This window comes from Nannobrachium achirus (assembly GCF_963921795.1).
Source record: "Nannobrachium achirus genome assembly, chromosome: 6".
NCBI lineage: Eukaryota > Metazoa > Chordata > Actinopteri > Myctophiformes > Myctophidae > Nannobrachium > Nannobrachium achirus.
This window is the reverse complement of record NC_137815.1, coordinates 49,761,283-49,786,759: the sequence shown is the minus strand read 5'-3', so window position 1 is coordinate 49,786,759 and position 25,477 is coordinate 49,761,283. Positions and strand designations below refer to the sequence as shown.

Here is a 25,477-nt window from a genome sequence, read left to right as displayed (position 1 = left end):
AGATCCTTCTCTTTAACTCATATAACATTGAATGACAGACGGATAGAACACAGTGACAGTACTATGCAGTAGATATTTCAGAAAAGACTAGTAACAAAAAAGAAAACTGTGCAAAAATAAAAATCATTTACAATAGGAGGGTCAGGGGGAGGGTAAGGTTAGTCTCGGTTTATTGTTACCAGTTTCGAGCGGCTGCCGCCTGTAAGTGTTTTTTCAGGGCAGTTTTAAAGGATGTTAGGGATTGGCACTCCTTTAAGGCCTTTGGTAGGGCGTTCCGTATTTTAGTGGTATAGCAGGCGAATTTAACCCTAAATAAATGTTATTACACTATGTTGAATAATAATCCAATTATAATGGACAGAATGAACACCTCAACTTGAGTAGGTGTGATATTGATTATATAGTAATGCCAGTATGCCACTCATATCAAACACTACAGGTACTTTCTGCGCTGAGCGATAGACAACATGATGGGACCACACATCGAGAAAGATGTGGAGATGGCACAACATTTTAGTTTGAATGATTATTAACACTTAATAACAAAACTTTAACAAAGAACATCTCCACCTCATCCTTGAATGGTGGTTAGTCCACCTTCATTGGCTTATGACTGTTATTTATACAAAAACCTTAGAGTAGCCAATTATTTTGTCCCTTTTTTACTAACCAAATTTGTTGTTATAACGCTCCACACACACATGACATTTCTGTGTTGCCTGCTGTTGTACCACAGCAGGCAGTGGGGCCGGGCGGCAGTGGCTCAGGGCTAGAGTTGCTCTCTTAGAAGGGTTCCCACTTCCCAGTTCGATCCCGGGCTCCCCCAGAGTTAGTGTCGAAGAGTCCTTGAGCTCTGAACTTAGTTGCTCCTGGTGAGCAGGTTGGTGCCTTGCATGGTTTCCAATCCTCTGCCGTCTGTGTTTGAATGTGTGTGTGAATGGGTGAATGTAATGCACAATCTGTAAAGCGCCTTGGATAAAAGCGCTATATACATTTACCACTACCACCTGCCAGTGAGGAGCCACCACCAGGAGGACCCACTCCTCCTCTTCATCATCCCCTGCTGGATCCTATGGTCCCAGCCATAGAACCACTTTGTGCGGTGACAAGGATCGCCCTCCCGCCTGGCTTCCTACCCAAACACAGCAACGTCAACACGTCATCGTGCAGTTGTTGTTTGAGCAGTTTTTAGTCCACCAATGGAAGCTTCTATTGTTTGATGGCTGCCATTCCTGGATGGCTGTGTGGTTTGCCAATAGTTAACCGGTGAGAGTATGTTTGACCAAACTGTTGCTCTTTCACGCAGCTTGACCACGTAGAAAAGCATTTGGTTGACTGAGAGATGGTAGACAACGCAATCTGGTTAGCTAGTAGTGCTTTTGATGCAAAGACACCATTGATTGAAGCTTGGCCTGTAAAGGTAGATAGGTTGGTACTATCTTTAGAAGTGAGAGCATGTGGCTAAGTGGCTTCATTGTTAATTCTGCAATCTTGTTAGGTTGACTGAGTGGTAGGGTCTGATAGGGCTGCTGGCTGGCTCTGTGGAGATAAAGGATTTGCTGTGTGATTAATTTATGTTTCAGGGGTCTTCAACAGGGGGTCCACGACACCTAGGGGGTCCGCGGCGATACTGCAGGGGGTCCCCGTAATTGTTGGAGAAAAAATTAACTAAATAATAACTTGAAACACAATGTTATACATAAATATGCAATATATGTTGTAGCCCCACCCTGCTCCATCTCCCCGTCAGTTTGGGGGTCCCTGGCCTGAAAACATCAAAGACCCCTGTAGTAAAGGGAATACTATAGAGTAGAAGCCATACTCTGATGGCCTGGCATTGATAGAATCTGGACCTTGTGGTCAGACTGGCTGACAGCCTGGGAGGAAAACAGCTGATGTGTTCTTTTTTGGACACTAGATATATTAAGTGCAACCAGTTTCCTGGTGAGTGAGAAAGGAAAACGGAACTTGCTACCCTACTGCCCTACTCTAACTCTGTATATTTCCCGGTAGATGATGTCTTCCTTTTACTCATCAGAATCTATAATACTTAGTTCCTAATCAGAGTCATCCTCAGGAAGGAAGAGTTCAGAACGTTTAATCCCTATCTTAAAAAAACAACAACAACCCAGCATTGGGATGGATCTCTTTGATATCCCGTCTGAGATCATAGAATTATCACAGCAAACATGTCCATAAGAATTAAGAAAAGTTTGATTTATCAAATAATATTCCATATAGGTTTGCATTTATTAAGAGAGACATGACATGTGGAAAGAGTAGGCGAATGACACAACAAAGACCTTAATGCCATTTATGTAAAGAACCAGAATATAGTCTATGTTCCACGTAAAAACAGAATTATGCCAGAAATTAAATGATGGTATTGAGAAACCCTGTCAGTCTTGGGTGGAGCTGAACAAGAGATGAAGTGAAACACGACTGTACAGTCAACGGAAACTAACATTGTGACAACGCCTTTACTGTATCAGAAGGTAAGTGCATTGAATTTGAAAATGTAATGAGTCAGTGATAATCCTTTGTTTTACTAAAAGACTAGATAACATTATATGTGGTTTGACTGGTGGGTTGCATTAATATCCTCCATGAAGAGAGAATCACACAGATGGATGTGGGGCAGCAGTGGCTCAGGGGAAGAGAAACAGTCTTTGAACACGTAGGGTCCCAGACTCCAGTTCGATCCCGGGCTCGCCCGGAGTTAGTGTTGAAGAGTCCTTGAGCAAGACTCTGAACTCCTTGTTACTCCCGGTGAGCAGGTCGGTGCCTTGCATGGTTTCCTCTGCCATCGGTGTGTGAATGCATGTAGAATGGGTGAATGTAATGCACAATCTCTGTAAAGCGCCTTGGATAAAGGCGCTATATAAATGCACCATTTATCATTCCTATTTTGGGTATGTCCTTATAGGTAAAAGGAAAACAAAGTTGTACATTAAGAATATACACTTTCAGGTGAGCTTGTAACTATTCTCGCTATTTGTCATACTGCAAGGTAAGGTATATACTTTAGGGCTTAAGTGGTAAACATGGAGTAGGATAGTACAAGCTGCCAAAGCCCCATTGAAGCTGCATGACATGATGCTGTAATTAACTACTTGAACCCCAGAATCCCTATTCTGGTAGAGAACATTCACCAAAAACTGCAGATCTACAAGCTGCTATTTTAGGAAAAGAGATTTGGCGTGTAGATGGGTAAAAGTGGACCAATTACAGTTGCAACTCCTTTTCACTAAAAGACTAGGTCAGGGGTGGACAACTTTGATGATGGAGAGGGCCACTATTTTTTAACACTCACTGCAGGGGGCCACATTGCATATTATACTGTCAGGCAGAAACCTCTTATCTCCATATGTTCACTTTTGTAATTCTGTCACACAAAAGTATCAAAGATAGCCGATCTATGAGCGCTTTGAGCCGTTCTCTTTTCTTTATTTTTTTTTACTATTTGTCCTGAAAAGTATATATATTTTTATTTTTATTTGTAATGATTTATTTACACTTATGTTAACTTTGTGAACTTAAATACAAATACTGAAATACATTGGACATAAAAATAGACAACTAGTCATTAAGCTACTAATATAGACTGAAGTCATTAAAGCGGGTCATGTTTGGAATTGGAATATATATATCAGTATTCCGATATTAATCTGCCGGCCACATTCAGTGAAGGTGGGAGCCGTATATGTGGCCCCCGGGCCGACAGTTGCCCATGTACAGTATTGACTAGAAGGTTTAAGTGCTACATTCTCGTAGCAGTGGCGCCTGGTTCTCTACAGAAATGTGCATTAATTTGTTCAAAAGCCCTGCAGGCTGATAGGCTAGTGTCCTAGAAGATGGTGACTGGTCCTGTGACCCAAAAATCCCATGCAGGTTCAACCCCCTTAATACCAAATGTGCCTTTAATAGGTGTGTGTCCTGTTTAAGTGTCCTTGAGCAAGAAAGACACTGAACCACAGCGCGTACATTCATCTGAACACACACACACGGGCGCACGCACGCACACACACACACACACACACACACACACACACACACACACACACACACACACACACACACACACACACACACACACACACACACACACACACACACAATAATAGGACGTCTTGTCTGGATCTATGCATTTCACATTGCTTCCTCTTCCTCTGTTGGATAAGAGCAGCAAGCTAATGTCTAAATGTAACCAATTCTCCCAATGTAATTATCAGGGTTCTCTGATCCACTTTTCCTGTCACAGCCTGAATAAGTATCCTGTGCTGCCAAAGGAGAAAAAAAAAGAAGCATGCATTATGTGGCTGCCCATTTAGTGCCCGGGTAGCTCAGTCGGTAGAGCACTCACCTGGCTTAGGACAGCTGGGCACTGCCAACTCGATGTACAGTATGGGTAGAATGGCTCGGTTAACTAAGACGTGCAGCAAGTACTGGGAGATAATCACCACTCCATCCTCCAGGGGTCTAGTGCAGGGGTCTTCAACAGGGGGTCCGGGCCTCAGAGTCACTACAGGGGGTCCTCCAAATCTTTGTTTGATAGAAGCCTTTTTTCCTACTTTTTTATTACATGAGCTTATAGATCGGCTATTTTTGGCAAAGAGGTTTGATGTAGAGGGTAAAAAGAGCAGACGAAGTACAGAGTGAAAGGTCAAGTTTATTAGGTAATGACGGCTCAAGTGGTTAAATATCTGAAAACACAAATTGACATGAATCCAAAATACACTGACGATTGTGCTGTCAAACGATGAAACTATATGGAATCTATGAAAAGGTTGTGGGGGTCCCTGCTTCATCTCTCTCTCAAATAAGGGGTCCTTGGCCTGAAAACGTTGAAGACCCCTAGTCTAGTGCATTGAAAAGGGGATAAACTAGCACTAATGTCATTATTAGATTAAATCCACACATTTGTTTGTTTCAGTCATATTCCTATTACATATCAGATTATCAGGCACACTCTTGACTGATGAAATTGATTGAAGATATGTAAGGGAAGAAAAGGGCAATAATAAATATAGAATGTTCTCTGATGTAGTGGCAGAAGAGTATACGTCACAACTTAATTGTATCCAATAACAAAGCTTGATAATTATTTGCCAGACCTGTGGTAGTACCATTTATATTTAATAGCATTGGTAGCAGTCACGGAAGACTTTTTCATCCAAGCCAGGAAACTATATATATGATACAGAAGAGAACCGTGTGACATAGTACAGGACATGTGTGTAATGATGTGGGATAAAAATATGGCATGAAATGCCTCCATGGCAGTGGGTATAACTCATCAGTGGTTGGGTGGTCTGTGCCGTGCTGACCAGCGCTGCTATCCATCATCTTACTGTGGGTCTCTGCTCTTACAGGTCATGGTCGCTGAGGTATTTATAGGAGGCCTGCATGTTTCGCTCCATGGCACATAGCCTACTTACACCTGTATGCAAGTGTGTTGTTCTGCATATGTGCATGCGTGTTTTGTGCGCACGCACGTGCGTGTGCTTGTATGTGCACGCGTGCTTGCAGGTGGTGGTGGAAATGTGTGTTGAGATAGCCTGATTTCAGACTCAGCTGAAGCTTGAGTCTGACATTGTGCCCTGTTTGAGCGATTTCTGGAGGGGAGGGACTTTGACGGCATGGATTGGTTATTTGTTAAACCCACCCCCACCCCCTGCGCTAATTGTAGGAGCCGTCATTTCGGCTCCAGAAATCACTTATTATGAACACAATTCCAGACCAGAGAAACAGTCCACTCTGAGAGTGGGCGGGTCTATGGGCTGGAACCAGGCTAGTGTTGAGGGGCATCTTAGGAGTTAGGGCTACTAGCTGTTGAGATTTATAGCAAAATGAAAAAAGTGTGTGTGTGCTTTTGGGTGTATGTGTGTTGGCTATGAAACGGCTGGACACTGAAGTGCTGAAAATGACAACAAGCAAGCACAGACCGTGTGTGCGTCTGTGTGTTTATGGGTGCGTTCGGAAATGCGCACTCAACGCACTGGTGTGCCATGTTGGCGTTCGTTTATTCGGTGCACTTGGTGCGTGATCGTTCGGAAATCCAGTGCGCGGCGGACCGGTGTGCTGAGTGCACGCACTCACCGACCCTACTCAAAAGTTGGGGTTTGACGGTGTGGTGCGTCAGTGCGGTGTTTTGATTGGTTGGTTTTCATGGCCATGTCTCGAGTGCTTCTCAGCTGTGAACAATGGAGGAAATGACCGCAAAATGCAGCATTTGCAGCTTAATTGGTTGTTTGGGCTTGATAGTTTCACACACATCAACATGTAAACTAACAGCAGGTAGGCCAATGTTATGAATTACATCTCCTTTCAATATCAATGAACGTTACGTTAGCAACTGCTTTTCAGAAAGTTTACCTTCAGAGTTCAGAGTGAAAAAGTGCACTGCTGCCTCTTAACTGGTCCTTCGTAAACAAGCCACACTGAACGCACTCTACAACGTCACGCCCACGGCACTCACTACACTGAGCACACACCCGGTGCGCATTTCCGAACGCACCCTATATGTGTGTGCAGGGCATGACATTAAGCCTTGTCCTGTTGTCCGGGACAACTAATACATCGTTATGGACAAGTTCCGAATTAACAATGTACTTGTCTGTTGGACAAGTGGCTCTTGGTTTCACTTTTTCTGTGATGCTTCTAGGGGCACGTACCTTTTTGGCGAAGCCCGAACTGGCGAACAGGGGAAATGTCCCCTACCGTAGCGATCTGGCGAAAGAAAAAGGGAAAAAAAAACCTTCTGCATATTTTTCGTCTTTTTCGTTTAATCCTTCTGGACAGGGCGTTTATCGTGCGCTTGCCCAGGCCGTAAATATAACGATTGCATTCACCACGGCTTCGTAACTTCGCGGCCACTCGCGCCTGCGGCGCTCGGGGGCGAAGAGCAGGACCAAGGTCCGCTGGCCTTCGCGCCGCTTGCAGTGTCGTGGACAATCGAGCGGCTCCGCCTGGAGCTGCGGCGTCATTTACAATAACGCCACGGGCAACAGGCGAGACCAATGCGCAAGCACTCAATAACTACGAAAAATGCCTTAAAACAGAGCCATGTTTAAGACAATAAAACGATTCGCCAGATCGCTACGGTAGGGGACATTTCCCCTGTTCGCCAGTTCGGGCTTCGCCAGATCAGGACTTTCCCGCTTCTAGCAGCTTTGTGCTGAATGGGAAATCTACTTGTCCAGAGTACAAGTGCCCCAAAATGTTAATGTCAAGCCCTGGTAAAACGAAAAATGTGTGTGTGTGTGTGTGTGTGTGTGTGTGTGTGTGTGTGTGTGTGTGTGTGTGTGTGTGTGTGTGTGTGTGTGTGTGTGTGTGTGTGTGTGTGTGTGTGTGTGTGTGTGTGTGTGTGTGTGTGTGTGTGTGTGTGTGTGTGTGTGTGTGTGTGTGTGTGTCATCTCTGAAACAGCTGGACCCACTGACTGAAGTGCTGAAAATGACAACAAGCAAGCAAAGAGTGTGTGTGAGAGAGAGAGAGAATTTCGCTGGTACATGCAGAAGGGCATGCTGGTCATTGTAGCAGTCTGTCAGCTCATGTCAGGTTGAAGGTTGCTACAAATCAGAAAAATCTGTCATTTCAGCTTCACCTGCTTCCAGCTGCTGTCTCAAAAAATGTTAGAGACAAGTCTGTTTTTATATTACTATATTACTTTTTTTTTCGATGAACAACCAAGTATAAAATAGGGTTTGAGCTGCAGCTCCCCGTGTTCTAAACGACAGTCTACTAGTAGTATAAAGCAAATGTTTCTGCCCCCCATTATGTTCTGTCTTGCCTCCTGTTCCTTCTCCTCTGGTTTGTACATTTATCAGTTTTCTACCTGTCTTTCCACACATACTCTCATATATAGAAGTATTTAGTGTTGTTGTGGCTCGTCTGGAATTCCTGTCAGCCAGTCTGTGCACTTTGCTGCCCATCAGATAAGGAAAGAGCGAAGAAGGGAAGGAGAGATGAAAGGGAGGGAGGAAAGAAGATGGGATAAAAATGGAAGGCAGATGCCAAGGGTGACACTGATGCACAGAAAGAAGACTGTTGGCATTGTTGATGCTTGTCATGTGGCGCTGCTGATAATGGGTTCCAGCGAGTGAGCCTGTTTCTGTAAATGCTGTGACATTTATGTAGCTCACAGATAATGCTCATCTAGAATGCAAAATGTTTCTCTTCTCCCTCCCCCCTCTCTCTCTCTCTCTCACATGCACGCACAGGCACACTCACACAGCCACACACAGCCAGTACATACACCACAACTCAACACTGCCCTCTCCAGGTTTGACAAGGTTCTGCCACGAGGTAGGTCAAAAGAAGCAGGCATCGATTAGACTAATGTGCTCCCAGTAGAGCTCATATACTTAAGTGAGCTGCTACCAGTAGGCCTCTCAACTATCTTTGGTTACTCTGCAGCTAAAATGCTTTTGATGGAGTTGTTGTGTTCAGTCAGTGTAGACCTCATTTAATCATTCCTTGCCGTAGTCTGCAGTGATAGACTTAATGGTGGTATTCAGGAAGCATGTTGTGTAGTGAAAAGGATGCAGAGTTGTTATGGCAGGATATCCTGTCGGGGATAATGGAGGCTTTCCCGCTGTTGTTTAACGATTAGGCCCAAACCTCACAGAGTACGTTTGCAGTACACATCCAGGATCACTTGGTCTAATTTCATCTCATTCATTCTGTCATGGTAGCTTTTAACAAGACTGATGTAAATAAAATAACATAAAAGGTTGTTAAAGCTCCAATCATATGTTTTATGTCTCTCCCGATGGAGAGAGTTAAAAGGACGTCTACAATAAAGATGGCAGCACATCTAAGTGTCCAATTCTTCAAATAACGTTGACATTGGCAACCAGTGTCCTTGTAACCAACGCCGCCCGCTGTCAAAACCTCTCAATGGAAGAGTAGAGAGAGATCACCTCCAACCACTGCAGATGTACATATGCTTGCCAGTGACATTGTATTAATTAACATATTGTAACGCACAGATTGGATAAAATGATGATTTATTAATTTAATAGAAGTCCCGGATAGTAGCTTTAAGTGCTCCGTTCTTCTCAGCTCACACGTTTTACTCCTGCAAACTGGTTTCCTTACCAACCCCCCACTTATTTTCCCTGCAATACCCTCCTCTCTTCAGTCTTATTTTCTTCCATCTTTTTCATCATCCGTTTTGCTTCCCTTTTATGTTCTCTCTCTCTCTCTCTCTCTCTCTCTCTCTCTCTCTCTCTCTCTCTCTCTCTCATAATGAGCCCCATGTGGAGTGGTGTTCATGTAATTAAAACACACGGCATTCATTTGGGAAGGGAGGAAGGGAGTATCCTCAATCTGCGTCAACCCAGATTTTAGTCAGGGAACATAACTGTGCCACACATGTCCTCACTATCTTACGCAGTCTTGCAGCTATTTGATCAGGGTATCCCCTTGTAGTCCATAAAGCGGTTGGTTTGTTAGTTATGCGAGATAATGTGAGACGCAAAGTCTATTTTCTTTTTCTTTTAATTTACTGGAACATAACAAGCATATTTTGTATGAGATTTAAAGAGGTGCTTTTATATTATTCCACTTGGCACAAGACAGGAAACGCAGAGAGAAAGCAGCACAGCGACATGCAGCTAAACGTCTGGCTGACCAAGAAGCAAACCGGGGACTAACTAGGTGTTGTACTGTTGACAGATATAGGCTTAACGATTGGAATACGTATCCTGAATGCTAGGGTTGTGTTTAGGCCTTCAACTGTTTCATTATTTTAAACAAGTGATCCAGAAGCACGTCAAAAAGGAATCAAATAGATTTTATTAATCAATTATGTATTTATCAACAAATCGATTCATCACTTAAGCCCAACTTTATACTTTGTTGCACAATGGTATAATTCAAAAACGTGAGATTTTAGATTTGCTATTTTTGAAAGTTTTTGTCTAAAATGAAATTATTTTTAAATGATCAATTATTGATTATTTCTTATTGATTAAATTGATTAGTTCCATTAACTGTTGCACCTCCAGCTGTGTTGTTTTCATACAGGTTTGTGTTTGAGAATGGAAGAGGGTATGTTAGATCGAAGGGTTTAGGATTCTTTCTTATTTTAGGTGGGTGAGTGGGGTGGTGGGGGCGTCTAAACCTCTTCACAGCCCCAAGGCTCAAATCTCTCCCTCTCACCCCTGCCAGCCAGGGGGGCTTTACGTAATACGTAGCTCTCACTCTTATTACTTCAAAATGAACATTTGCCAAATGAAAATCATGCAAAGATGTTCCACACCAACTCTTGGTTTGCCCGAAAGGCTCCCTTTGATGGGATCTCATCGAGTGAAATTAGCGGTGCTCCAGATTCCCCCATCATACATATCTTCAAAGGTCTCTCTTTTCAGTGAAGGATGGGTCGATTTTAACCAGAGTTTAAAATTGTATATCTCGAACTTGCAGGCAGCCTCAAGTCAGATGAGGTTTCCTCCTCATTCACAACAACAGTAATTACATATTTAGCCACTGGGGATCTGGGTCAGATCCCCCCCCCCCCCCCCCCCACACACACACACACATTCATTTTAACCACTTTTATCCTTTTATTGCGACCGTCAGGTCGCAAGTTACTATCAAAACCTTATAGCATTACACCACAAACTCGTCTCTTCTGGGGGGTCCCTGGCACAAAAAAAATTCTGATTGGGGTCCGTGGGCAAATTTATACCAGTTTGGGGGTCCAAATTGACATTGAAAACAAAAGATTGAGAAGCACTGATCTAGGTTTGCCGTGGATAAAATGCTGTGCCGTTGCATCATGTTCCTCTGGCAGTGGGTATGGACACACCTCCAAGCAGACCTCGCAGACTTGCAATGTGGACATGTTTAGAGTGTGAGGATGGGCCAGAGCACGCCTGGCTCATAAAGCCTTCAATGAATAAAGGCATCTCTTACCTAGAAAGTAACGTATGTTTCTTTATCTGTGGTGCTCAAAATGTCAAGGTCCCCTAGAATTAAATGTATTTGGCCGCGGACCCCCATCTCAAAATATTTTGTTCCAGGGACCCCCAGGAGCAAAGGATTTGAGTTAAAAATGTTTGCTTTAAAATAATATATATTCAAAGACAAATTTTCAAGTGTTTCATGAAAATGTGTGCAAATCTTTTTGAAGTGAACATTTGTAACTCAAATATTATTTGCTTCTTGGGGTCTCTGATAACATCATATTTTGAGATGGGGGTTGACAAAGTAGAAGACATTTATAGATTCGGGTCAGACTTGCACAAATCTTTTTTGTTATTGCTATTTTTGAATAGCCAAAATATAAAGAATTATGGTTAAAGTGGTTACGTGACACAGATGCGTTCCCGGTCTTAATGGGTTAACAGCAGAAGCCAAGAACATTAGTGGGGGATCTGTTTAATTTTTAGCTGTTTGTTTGTCGCCTTGATGGTAACTGTACAGGAAATGACAATGCTGGTACAGCTAGATAGATGAAACAGACCCAGGATGAATGTTATATCCGTTAGCTTGCATTTAACCATCTTCTACACTGTAGACATACTGTAGAATCTACTGTATGTCAGACAGGCATGTCAGAATGTCTGCTTGTACTTTGGTGAGTGCATACATTACTGTAAGCCCATATTCTCATCAGGTTGTAACAGGGAAAGAGTTGGCCTGGCATTAATATCACTAAGTAAATATTGTTCTGGAATCTCTGTTTGGAACCTGCATTTCCAAAGGGCGTATTAAAAGAGGTGATAAACCTGCCCCATATTTGCATACAAGGCCCTGATTAGTTTGCCAAATTCAGGGGCAGGGAAATCCAATCACAATCGAGTGGGCCAGAGCAAATCTGCTGAAGGCAAAAAAAAAAAAAAAAAAAAAAAAAAAAAACGTTTTGGCACTGGCAGAATCGTCTGGTTTCCAGGCTAGGGAAGAGTCGCTGTTGGTCTAGCTCAGTCGTGTCCTTGTCGACGAACACAATTTGCGTTTGGTTAGGCTTCATAGCTGCATCAAGTCGTTTCATGTCTCCCGCACCAAAGAATTACAAAACATGTTCACATATTTGATATGCCCTAGAGGCACCTTCAAGGTTGTGCATTGACTTGAGTTTGGAGCGCTGAATTGTTTCGCGCTTACAGTACATGAATCTCACTGAACTGTAAGGACCGAGTTGATTAATCTTTTGTTACATAAGCCATCTGGACAAACAGCTGTTGCTTGAACTGATCACTGGAACTGCTGCAGCAATAATCTGACCCTAATACCCTATATGAACACAATTGAATATAAACTCAAAATAAATTGATCAAATGTAATCAAAGCTACACAAGTTAAGTTCTCTGTGTTCATTGAACTCTGAATGCGTAAAATATGTTTCAAAAGTGTCAATTTGGGTCAGTGTTTGTGTTTCTCTGGGTTAACCACGTGAACCCTGGGGTCCCTATTCTGGGCAAATATCTACCAGTAAGACTCCCTAATCAGGAGATAAGCGACCGTCAGGTCACATGTATACACAAATAGGCCTATACTATTACTGTGTACCGCTTTGCGTGATTTTAGGGCAAAATCTGTAGGAGCAGTGTCCAAAAATGTGTTTTGCAAAAGTCGGCCTGATGGTGGCGCTAAATGGGACAGACCCATGTTGATGATTCATGTCATCAGCAGCCAAGGAGTGTGAGTGCAAAGTTTGGCATGGATAGGGGCAACTGTGGCGGAGATATGAGTAGGGTAAAAGTAAATATCTACAAGCTCACAGGGACTGCCCATAAGTCCGACATCTCATTAGTCCTACATTGGTTAGGGTTAGCATTCACCAGCGTCGGACTAATGGGACGTCGGACCAATGATGTCGCAATGCACGCTTGTAGTTCTGCTATTTTCTGCAAAGAGATTTGGTGCAGATGGGGGTTAAAAGGAGGAGGCCAAGTACTGTATAGACCCCCGAGGTATCCCGATGTAGTTATAGTAGTTAAAAGAACTCACAGAGAGAGGACCGAATGAAGGACGGGCTTCATTTTGTTATTCATCCCGTTGTTTGCAGACAGTTTTCAGTTATCTAAAAAGATAAATATGGGTTTAAGCACAGTAAAGCCTCTACAGTTTCTCTTCACAGTCGCTGACTGTAGGTGAATATTATTTTACTGGCACAACAGAAAGGAAAGTTTGAAGCTGTGTGTGTGTGTGTGTGTGTGTGTGTGTGTGTGTGTGTGTGTGTGTGTGTGTGTGTGTGTGTGTGTGTGCGTGTGCGTGTGCGTGCATGTGCGCATGGTGGACGTTCTTTGATGTGTGCCTTCTTCAGTAGCAGCTTTTATAACACACCATACTTGGTATGAATAATGATGCTGGGATCTCTTATTTCTCTCCCTCACATCTATGGGAGTGTTTTTCTTTTTTGATACACACACACACACACACACACACACACACACACACACACACACACACACACACACACACACTATGGATGGGAGGATAATCGTTATTATCGTTTATTGTGATAAAAAAACTCACAATAATCTTATCATGGAGATTTAGATTTATCCTGAAATGATCCTCCATCATGCAATGGGATCAATTCACCTTGCAGCCGAGCTGCATATCCGGTACCATTTAAACCCTCTAGAATTGGTAAAACAGACCTGGAAATAACAATCTACAAGCTCACAACGTGTCATATTGTGAGCTTGTAGATCTTCAATTTTTTGGCAAATGTTCCGCCCCAGGATAATGGATGTGTGGGATATTTTGATTATGGTGATAATATCATAAATCTCTATTTCTTTGTTAACAATAATCGTGACATGACATTTTCATATCGTCCCATCCCTAACACACACACACACACACACACACACACACACACACACACACACACACACACACACACACACACACACACACACACACACACACAGAGCTATCTGGCTGCTGTAGTGTAAACAAGAGGCTGTGCTGTGTCCATAATGAAGGTCTGTGGAATGTGCCTGGCCTGCCCCCGCTCCATGTGGAGAAGGTTCCCTCTGCTGTGTGAAACCCTGTCATCAGCTGGCATGCCAGCCATGTCAACCATGCTAACGCCAGAGCAGTCCAAAAGGGATCTGGTGTTCAGCCTCCTCCGCTGTGTCTCCTTTCTGTCTGCGGCCGGGGGCCAAAGCTTAGTCATAATAATATCTTTATTTGCATCACACCTTTCAAAACACAAGTTAGTAAAGGGAAGAGTAGAGATGCAAGAGGTAAAACAAATGTAGTGCAAGTGCAAGTACAGATACATTTGCTTTTTGATTTGAGGTATGTGTTCATAGAATCAGTCGGTTCGATTCCCGGTCCGAGCGACCTTTGCCGCATGTCACTCCCTGTCTCTCCCCCATTTCCTGTCAGTAAGCCCAAAAACAAATCTTAAAAAAAAAAGAATCAGTCAGGTTATTCTAGAGAGCCATGGAGGCACAGCGGCAACAAGAGCCTAATCCAGTCATATCTCCATTGGGTCCGCACTACTTCGGAACTTAAATTAAATAAAAGTCTACCAAAGGCGTGCCAGAAGATGAGTCATGAAAGCCAAAGCATGGCTTCAACAGCCGTCTGATTACACCCTCAGACTTTTGACATACCACTCCCTTTGTGGGTATGACACACTCGATAAGAGTCCTCTTCTACCTGTTTGCTTTCCTCGCCTCTTTCACAACGGACAGCCGCTTGTGTTTGACTCTGGCTTTGTAGTTGCGGTGCCCAGTCCCATGCAAACCCACCTACCACAGTTGGATATTGGCAGCCACAGACAACAACTGCCCCAGTCGCTCATCGTTTGCGTGAGTACTGACTCTTCCTCCTGCTCTCTGGCAGATAGGTATGGGACAGGGTGTCAAAGGTGAACCTCCTACCCTAAACCTACTGTCACTTTTTTTTTTACCCCTGCCCCCACCCGCCCCCCCCTCGTTCTGCTGCCCTGCGTTCAGCTCGGTCCCCCTGGTCTCTCATTTTCCTCTGCTGATGGTAGAGTTAAGAAAGGCAGTTCCTGCCTGGCAGACAGTCTTGTTCCCGCTCCTTCTGCTGTTATTCCCCCCTTCCCTGGGCTTGTGTATCTGCTGGTTCTGACAGGTATCTGTGTTCCTCCCTGGGCTTGTCGAGGTCTTGTCTGCTGGTTCTGTCAGGTAGGCTACGTCTCACGGGTGTGTTGCTTCTACGGATGTGTTGTCTTTCTGGGTGCTGTTACCGTGGAGTTTCAGTACTTCAGAAAGTACGTTTTCCATTCACACCTGTCTTGGTTTGGGTGTTTTTAGGACAGTAGCTTAGTTCTTACTCGTTTTATTTAGTCCTGATGAAGACCGCTGAGGTCAAAACAATGTTGGCTTTTGCCTTCTGCCAATAAAGGATGTGCTCGGATCTCCTGCTTTTTTATCTCGGCTTACTTGACTGTTGCTATGGACTGTTGACTGTTTATGCTGGTGCATTAACTTAACTTTTATACATGTTGATACTTATTTAACATTATTATTTATATTGTACTAATAGGTTCTTCAAATGTGAGACATTTTATAGTCATAGCGAGTAAGTTACTTCATTTAGAGTCTTGTCGTTATGCTTGTGAAATTCTGCTGGAGAAACTAAACACTGCTTTGGTGAGTGATGCTAAAATAGGCCCAGTGTTCAGTGATACAGTGTGTGTGCTTCACTAAATCCCAACACTGTCACGAGTGTCAACTCCTTCCCAATGGTTAGAATGATTGAATTTGAAGATGTTTTCTTACCCTGTGTTTCATTCAGAATAATAAATAAGTGTATATTAGATGCCGTTTGTATGTTTATAGCCTACAGTAAGAATCTGAATCTAGCTCTGAAACAGTAAACATGGACCCATGGGTACATGTTTTATACTCGCTAGAGTATAATTAGCATAGGACTTTACTGTGTAGTAGTTGGTGGGTGTGACAGTCAGTCTTCTTGTCTTTGAGAGGCATCAACAAAGACGCAAGGCAAACAGAGGTCAATGAGTAACCAAAGGACTGGTGCTGACATGAGTTACAACTGCGCTGCTCCTCCCATGCCATTAGTGTTAGTCTGCGCTGCTGATCACAGAAGAAATACATTTCAACACTGGAAAATTCTTCAGTCATTGTCTGTGCATTCTGGGTCTGTCCTCCGGGTCCTGTGGTTGGAGCTAGTATAACATATTATAGTTCTAACTTGTTTTTTCACAGTTGAACCACCTGGGACGGTGCTCTTTTGTGGTCATTAGTGTTAATGTGTTTTGTGTGTGTGTGTGTGTGTGTGTGTGTGTGTGTGTGTGTGTGTGTGCGCGCGCGTGTGTGTGGCACAAGTAGCAGAAGTTGAACGCTAGGAGAAACTGCAATAATTTGTTCTTGGTCGTGTATATAACATAACTGCTATTGATGATATACAGGTTGAGATATAAAACTGAAATGAGTTTTGCAGCTCTGCTAGATAAGGCAGTAATGCCTTATGTTTCCAACTAGATCAGTAGCGCTGGATTGGCAATATGATGTGAACCTGTATCAATATATTTGGTCATAAACGCCATGATATTTGATTTTGTCAACCCTGCCCTACTGGGCAATGAGAATGAGCGTTGATATGTACTGTAATGATGGTTAAGCAAACGTCGTGATGGAACTGTTCATGTTTTGTGATCCTCTCCAGATGCTTTATTGGCGGACCTTGAGTCCACAACGTCCCACATCTCCAAGCAGCGGCCGCTGTTCCTGTCCGACGAAACAGCCTACTCCATTCCCACTGGAGGTCAGGGCCACCAGGACCACGTGGACTGCTCCTCCCCACCCCCAGTACCACCTCCGCCTTCTGACCAAGCCTTGAACGGAGGCGAGGAAACACAGGTGAATAAACTAACGTACTGTATACACCTTAAACACAATGAATTATTCAAAATAATAATTCCATCAAAAAGGATTTTTATATGGCCTTTGCACTCAATATAGTACATTGTCTGTCTCTGTCGGGTGGAAACCTCATATGTCCAAAACTGTTACTTTTCACGATTCAAATTCAAAAGTATCAAAAGTAGCAGATCTACAAGCTCAAAACGTGTTGCTTCGCGGCACGCTTCGAGCTTGTGGATCTGCTACTTTTGCGTGACGCTATAGTATGATCAAGTTTGATTGATTGATTGAAGACTTTATTGGAAGTTTGCATAGTGACAGTACAGTTCACAGGTACAAGGTCAACTAAAATGATACATCCAAGAAAGCCTATGGCTTGTTTCCATTGAGATCCTTTTTTTTAACTCATAACATTGAATGAACAGACAGATAGAACACAGTACTATGCAGAAGATATCATCAGTAAAACGTCGTAAAACACAATGCAAAATAAATGGTATTTACTATAGTACAGCATTGATTCATGAAAAAACAGTCCTCTGGGGCGCCCGCTGGCCTACTGGTCCAGGCGCATACCACTTAGGCATGGATGCCTGGCGGCGTCACTGGTTCGATTCCCGATCCGGACGACCTTTGCCGCGTGTCACTCCCCATCTCTCCCCCGTTTCCTGTCAGCCTACTGTCATATCAATAAAGGCATAAAAGCCCAAAAAACGAATCTTTAGAAAAAACAGTCCTTTGGACTTTTTTTTGTGTTATCATTTTAGCCTAAATGCATGTACCATGTGCTGTTTTTACATTTCTGTCTAATAAATAAAAAAATCTAATCTAATATCTTGTGCCTTCAGTCTCTCAGCAGTGCTCAGATAGGCCCTTGGTCTCGGGACAGTAACAGTCCAACCCAACCCCTCAGTGAAGAAGACCACGTGTACAGGTAGGATAGCTCCAACATGCATCTTTCTGAGATTTGAGAAAAATGTAATTGATATTCACATGCTTTTGTCATTTTACTATTTGCTCTCATCAGTTAGCCTTTTAACACTGTTTACTGTTGATCAATTGTGAGTTACAGTACAAAGACATTTACCTTTTTTTGTATGGAAATGCCAATATGGGACATGGTATGAATGTAGAATTATGTTGAAAAGAAGGTCAAGTCTAAGAAACTGTGTAGTATAGCATAGAGAGTATGTTAATTCTGCACGCACATATCCACTAGGTCAAGGAACAAAGGCCACTCTTTTCACATTGGCCTGTTATAGCGCCACCAGCAGGTCGACTTTTGCCAAACTTGTTTTTGGAACAAAATGCCTCAAATCATGCATGCAGTGTCACATTGCCGTTAAAGGCCGAAGTAAACATGGCACCCTGGCCTTTTCACATTGGCCTATTATAGCGGCAGCAGAAGGCCACAATAACATACCTGACATGGTGGAGACCTGTGCTCGGAAGAGCACTGCTTCTAGTTGAGTGTTTTTTATCACGATAAACTATAATAACGATTATCGTCCCATCCCTACTCCCTAGCAAGGATACTTTATTGACAGAGCGGTAGAAGTTTGGTCCCCTATGGGGCGAGTCATTGAGTAAAACCATGGTGACGGGTTTGACTTGACGTTGATAACATGGACTGCTTCTCTGTGCTGTTCTAACAGTTTCCCCAACAAGCAGAAGAGCAGTGAGGCGACGGCCGCTGCTATGAGCTCACCTCTGGGCAGCAACCTGTCTGAGCTGGACCTGCTGCTGCTGGAGCTCAACGCTGTTCAGCACAGCACGCCTAGCTTCCCTATTGAAGGTATGTTACACACTGCAACCCTAGCTTCACTACTGAAGGTATGTTGTTACACACAGCACCGCTAGCTTTCCTATTGAAGGTATGTTTACAGCAGGGGTTTTCTTTTTTTTACTCAGGGCTCCCCTGTAAATAACGTTTTCCTCCACAGCACCCCTGAATTACACTGTTGATTTTTAGAATCTTACAGTTTATCATGCAATGTAAATATTCACATTACACCCGAGATACGGTAGGCTCAACTTGAACCCCAGCATCTATTCTGGAGGGAAGGTTGTGATGCGTTGTGAGCTTGTAGATCAGCTATTTTTGGTGAAAGAGTTGGCCGTAGATGGAAAAAGAACTCAAGTACAGTGCAAATAAGGTCTGTTTTTACTAAGCATAGTGAAGTGATATTGATGTAGTGATGTTGATGAATTCCAAATATCATCAAATTATTGTGCGGCACCCCTGGACTGGATCACGGCACCCTGTAACACAGGGTTTGAGAAACACTGTGCTACAGCATCGTTTTTTTGATGTTTCCTGGTGTTTTTATGTATACATATCTGTCTGTGCCTTGTGTTTCGTTTCTCGCATTTCCATATTTCAACTTTTAATATTTTTTTCCGTAAATTAATACCTTACTCACATCATCATACTACACAGGTAACATAGCCGATCTACAAGCTCACAATGAATTATGATGTGACTCGTTGTGAGTCTGGTGGATTAGCTATTTTTGATATTTTTCATTTATTGTTTTTAAGTGAATGTGGATAAATCTGTCCGTGCAGTTTTCAATATGTAACCAATGAGTATTATTCAAGGAATATTTCACTCAAGAAATTACTTTATTTCAATCGTTTACTAACCCGGTGATGTCTCGAGAATTTTACTCCTTAAAATGAACGTTCTTCTCTCGTGCATGTCATAGTTTGAACCAAAGACATCACAGTGTGAGTAAAACATAGAAATAAAGTCATTTCCTTTAAGCATTCCTTTAACAAGAACTTGTGACTAAATAATAATAACCACATTGAATGCATTGGTACACCGGTTCTTTTTTCTCCATTTCGTCGGGTGGAAACCTCATATGTCCAAAACTGTTACTTTTCAGGATTCAAATTAAAAGATTGTGTCGCTTCGTGCCGCGCTTCGAGCTTCTGGAACTGCTACTTTTGATGCATTTGTGTGATGCTGTAATATGAACATCACACAAATACGGTAGGACATTAAAGGAGTAGTTCACACCCAAAATGACTTTTTTTCCCCCCCTATTGATTAATGACCCGTATTCCAGATTCCGGATGGAGACCCAAATGCATTTGGGTCTCAATGGGGGTAAATTTATTATAATCAAATTATTGGCTTAGGAATGCGACAGAAACTAAAAAATATCATTGAACTCAAGTCTCCATGGGGTGAGTAATCGATAGAAAAAAAGTAATTTTGGGGTGAACCATTAATTTACGGTTAGAATATGGAGATAAGGGGTTTTCTTTATCTTTCTTTATCGGACAGCAACGATTTGCTGAAAAGTAACGGGTTTTGGACATACAAGGTTTCCGCCTGACGTCGCTGATTTGCACATCGTCTCCTTCTGTAGTTCTGCTGATAGACACAGGATGCAGTTTGAGTCATGCAACTACTGTAATGCACAACCCCACTGATCCATGTTGTGATCTTTTGTGTCGCAGAGGAGGCTGCTCCACCACTGCCTCCAAGCACAACCAGCCACTACGTCAACGAGAATGGAGTCTCTCCACCTGGCACGGCCCCTCCGCCTGTCATGGAGAAGCCCAAGCGCAACGCTGCAGGCAGAGGAGTGGAGGATGTCCGACCCAGCGTCAAGAGCCTCCTAGATGAGCTTGAGAGTTCTGTGCCCTCGCCCAGGTAGGAGCCAGCATGCACTCAGTGCTATTTTATGCAGTGTTCATTTAACGCATTTAGACCTGGCAAGCCTATATGCATTATTTTACCCTTTATTCCGGGAAAGCATCTGTGTCAATTTTAGATGTTCCTATGTATATAGCAACTTGATTTTGTTTTAAAACATTTTTAAAAATAAAAGTGGATTAAAGTGGTTATAAGTGACGTTTTCGTTAAAATAAATTACTAGTAAGACACCTCAGGGCGACATGCGACCTCGCCCTAAAGGGTGAGGTTGCGCCAATTCTTGGCCATCTGACCTGTGATATATATCGGACCAGTTACCCATGGAGACCCCTGGTACCCATATATGGAGATCCATGTACTGTATATAGAGATATGCTGTGAGAGTCCAAACATGCTTACTCTTTTATTCGTTATGTGAAAGTCCTATGACATCTGACATCATAAACCTTTTATGCCCATACATGGAAATCCCTGTCTGTAGAAACAGCCGTTAGTGTGGTATGTGGCCGATGTGGCCTCCATATATGGGCATTCATTCCCATATGAAGCCTTGTTAGATATGGGCTTAATATTGATGACATCAGGGTACTCCATATATGGGCATATAGGGGATTCTGTTGGTGTGACATCACAGTGAAGCCAGAGCGTGATGTCAGAGCGGCAAACCCATTCTGTTAAGAGTGGTTCCCCTGACATCACAGTGACGTCAGAGCATGATGTCAGAGTGACAAACCCATAGAACCACAGTGTCAGGCGTTATAGACAGAGATACATACACTGTACATACGTACGGACAAGCTGTGGCCGCTCACATACTAAACTTGCGACCTACGTTGCGATAAATAGCTCTATATTCTGACCAAATGTATCCAGTCAGGAGAGAGAACTCTGATGATAAGCATACAAGTTTAGAAATGATATACTATAAAACTGAAGAGGATGAATTTCTGTCCCACCTGAACATTTTATTATTCGTTTTCCAAGGAGCTGGAGAGATAGACAGGCCCCTGTTACTGTACAAAACCAGTAAGACTCCCTAATCGGGAGATAAGCGACCGTTGGTCGCTTATCTCCACAAATAGGCCAAAAGTTTGTTTTACCAATTATTACACTCTATGTGAACATTTACATCAACAAATCCCAAGTACTATGCAGAACGACCCATTTCAAGTTTTTAATGTACAACAATATTTAGAAAATAGGTCTACAAGCTCACAATGCTACGCATTGTCCTCGTCCCTTATATTCCCATAGGTTATATGGAGATCTCAGTGTTTGTCAGTCCTTGTTCATTTATGCCCATATATGGACATCTCTATATCTACTGTAACAGTCCTTGTCCCTTTATGCCCGGAGATCTCTTAACTGTAAGTCCTTGCCCCTTTTATGCCCATATATGGATATTCCTGATGTCATCAGTATATGAACATATATGGGCTTTCTGATATGCCGATATATGGAGATCTCTTAACTGTAAGCCCTTGTCCCTTTTATGCCCATATATGGATATCCCTGATGTCATCCGTATATGCCCATATATGGGCTTTCTAATATGCCCATATATGGAGATCTCTGTATCTCCATATATGGGTATAAAAGGTTACTTCAGGTCTGACATCAGGTTTGTTTATATTGGGTTGCTAGGTTTGACATCACAAACTCCATGGGCCATCTGACCTAGAAATCTATATTTGGGCATAGATGACTCATCGTGACCTCATCATGATTTCAATCGCTATAAAAGGACTCTCAGTGACATACACTCTCCACAGATAAAGCAGTCAACCAGCCTACCAGTCAACCCATTCTTTGATTACTTTGTACAACTAGACCAGTAAGACTCCCTAATCGGGAGATAAGCGACCGTTGGTCGCTTATCTCCACAAATATCACAACCTCCACCTCTCACGTCATACGGGTAGCCATAGTTACACCTGGAATGTTGAATCTCCATATATGGAGATAACCTACGCATCACACAAAGTCTGACCTCACCAGCCCATACTTGGGCATGGACGACTTATATCTCCATATACGGAGATGGCCATATATGGAGATACGATGACATCACAGAGTCCACAGCTGATGATGTGGCGTGATGTCATACAATACACAAACAAGCCCTATATAAAGGGGCAATTCTCACCAGGGAAGAGAGCATTGCCTGGAATGTTGAATCTCCATATATGGAGATAACCTACGCATCACACAAAGTCTGACCTCACCAGCCCATACTTGGGCATGGACGACTTATATCTCCATATACGGAGATGGCCATATATGGAGATACGATGACATCACAGAGTCCACAGCTGATGATGTGGCGTGATGTCATACAATAAACAAACAAGCCCTATATACTGATGCGATACGATGACATCACAGAGTCCACAGCTGATGATGTGGCGTGATGTCATACAATAAACAAACAAGCCCTATATACTGATGCGGAGATATGAGCATGGCAAAGGTGTGACGTGTGACGTGTGACCGACCGACGGACGGACGGACGGCCGGTGGAGGTTTTCATAGTAAACTGCTCCCTGACGGTCGCAACTATAGCTATGATTACAATCAGAATAGAACTTTAAAAAACGTTTTGTTTTAACCATAGGATACCTCTTAGTTACAAATGGATAAGGAAACCCTGAGGACTGAGCAAGTTGTGTTTGTTTGTGTGTTTGTTTGTAGCCCCACACATTTAGTGGTGTCAGATGAACTAACAGATGCACAAGAGGAAACACCAGCACAACAGCAAGCCAGAATGTCTGCCTCCTCTGCCACACGAGAGCTGGATGAGCTAATGGCCTCCCTGTCCGATTTTAAAGTCCAGAGCAATGTGAGTATGGCTCAGGAGAGGGTACAATTATTGGAGCGAAGGCATACATGCAGGATCAGGTTTCTGAAATTGAAAGTGTATTGTATGTGTATAATTGTGTATAAGTTCTAGTGTATATTGTTGATTACTTTGCGTGTAAGAGTGAATGGCCACGGTTAAGAATTGCTGTAAAGAGTATCACCTTTTTTTTAAGTATACAGTTTATTCTTTTCTTTATGTGCACTAGTGGAGAGAATGTGGGAGAATGAAAATATTGAGTTATTGAGGCAGCACACGGTTGTTTCATCAAACAGGACCTAATAATATTACTTTTGAAATATGACGGATGAGGAACATGTCTCGATGTGCATACTGTATATGGGACAACTTTATTTTCCTCTCTCTTCCAACTCAATCTATTTGTCTTTCTTTTCTTTTCTCTTCTTTTCTACCACTGTGTATGTCTCCATGTGTATTTTGTGGTCATTTCACCCATTATCCAGTCTGGCTCTCAGTGGTCGGTGAATATGGAAACAGCTGACCCCTTACTGGTGATTGATGCTGCTGAGACAGTGGTGACAGCTGAAACTATTAACCCTCATATAGACCCAGTGGACGCTCCCCTGCCCTGCTCTGACCGCAGCCCCACCTATAGCCCTCTCCCACTAGAACTTCATATAGATGAAGGTTCTGTACTCGGCTCAGCCACAGCTTCCTCAACTGCTACCGCATCCGAGACCCCTCAGGATTCTGAGATACAAGACAGTGACGGTGGTGATAATGTCCTTACTGTGACCTCTGATGCGGAGAGCCTCAGTGTCTCTGGCCCTCTAATGCCCCCTGATCAAACTAGAACCGAGAGCCCTGCTCATGTAGCAACCGCTGCTATTAAAAGCTCAAGTCCACTTACTGTTCCTAGGAGCTCAAGTTCTAAAAGCCCTAGCCCGGTTCCTGTTGCCAGGGACCTCAGTCCAGTAACTGTCCCTAAGAGCAACAGCCCTGTTACTGTTTGTAAAAGTCCAAGCCCTGTTCACACAACAAGTCCTAGTCCAGTGGACATGAAGTGTTCCAGCCCTGCTCCACCTTCAAAGAGTCCGTTAACCGTCCCCAAGGCTGCTAGCCCAGTTCCAAGGAGTGCCAGTCCGGTGACAGTCCCTAGGCTCTCTAGTCCTGTTCCAAAGAGTGCTAGTCCAGTCCCTAGGAGTGCTAGTCCGGTTCCCAGGCTTTCTAGTCCTGTTCCAAAGAGTGCTAGCCCAGTTCCTAGGAGTGCTAGCCCAGTTCCTAGGAGTGCTAGCCCAGTTCCTAGGAGTGCCAGTCCGGTGCCAGTTCCTAGACTTTCTAGTCCAGTCCCTAGGAGTGCTAGTCCAGTTGCTAGGAGTGCTAGTCCAGTTCCTAGTAGTGCTAGTCCAGTTCCTAGGAGTGCTAGTCCGTTGATAGTTTCTAGGCTTTCTAGTCCTGTTCCAAAGAGTGCTAGTCCACTGACACTTCCTAGGATATCTAGTCCTGTAACAATCCCCAAATGTGCTAGCCCGGTGACGGTTCCCAAGAGTTCAGAAACGGTGCCAAAATGTGCCAGCCCGGTGACGGTTCCCAAGATTTCTAGTCCACTAACCGTCTCAAAGTGTGCTAGTCCGGTTCCAAAGACTGAAAGTCCAACTGTTATCAGAAGAACATATACCGTTCCAGCCAATACCAATCCCACATCATCTGCAGTTTCACAGCCCACTCTACCGCCAAGTAGCCAGTCCTCTCTTCCTAAAGAAAACCAGGCAGACGAGATTCTGGGGTTAAGTTGGCCATGCCGAGAACCTTTACTGGACGATGCCTTGGACAAACTCTTAGCCTTTGACTCATCACAAGCGGAGAACCAGCCTCCTTCTTCACTCTCCATGGATGGAGCATACTCTGTATTAGGAGATGAGGACAGAACTTGGGAGGAGGAGGAAGGGATTTATCCTAGCCTTAGCCGAGATGGGACACTGACAAGCCGAGATGGGACACTGACACCCATGACTGAGTGCAGCTGGATGGATGACTGTCCGACTCCCTCTACGTGCCCTGGGACGCCAGATGTAATCATGGACCTACCATCGCAGCAGCCGTCTGCTGTGGAGCGACTATCTGCATCTGGCCAAGTAGGAGACGCATCCAGAGTCTCCCAA

At 43.5% G+C, this 25,477-nt stretch overlaps 1 protein-coding gene across 1 annotated transcript in view; it reads left to right on the top strand.

Moving 5' to 3' along the window:
* The window catches only part of LOC308287855 (paxillin-like), a 51,775-nt gene that overhangs the window by 11,878 nt on the left and 14,420 nt on the right, over positions 1-25,477 (top strand). The window contains exons 2-6 of the mRNA XM_080729161.1: positions 16,631-16,824; positions 17,676-17,761; positions 18,483-18,622; positions 20,299-20,494; positions 23,189-23,336. Of these exons, the coding sequence (XP_080585287.1) occupies positions 16,631-16,824; positions 17,676-17,761; positions 18,483-18,622; positions 20,299-20,494; positions 23,189-23,336 (764 nt within the window). The remainder of the gene's footprint in view (positions 1-16,630; positions 16,825-17,675; positions 17,762-18,482; positions 18,623-20,298; positions 20,495-23,188; positions 23,337-25,477) is intronic.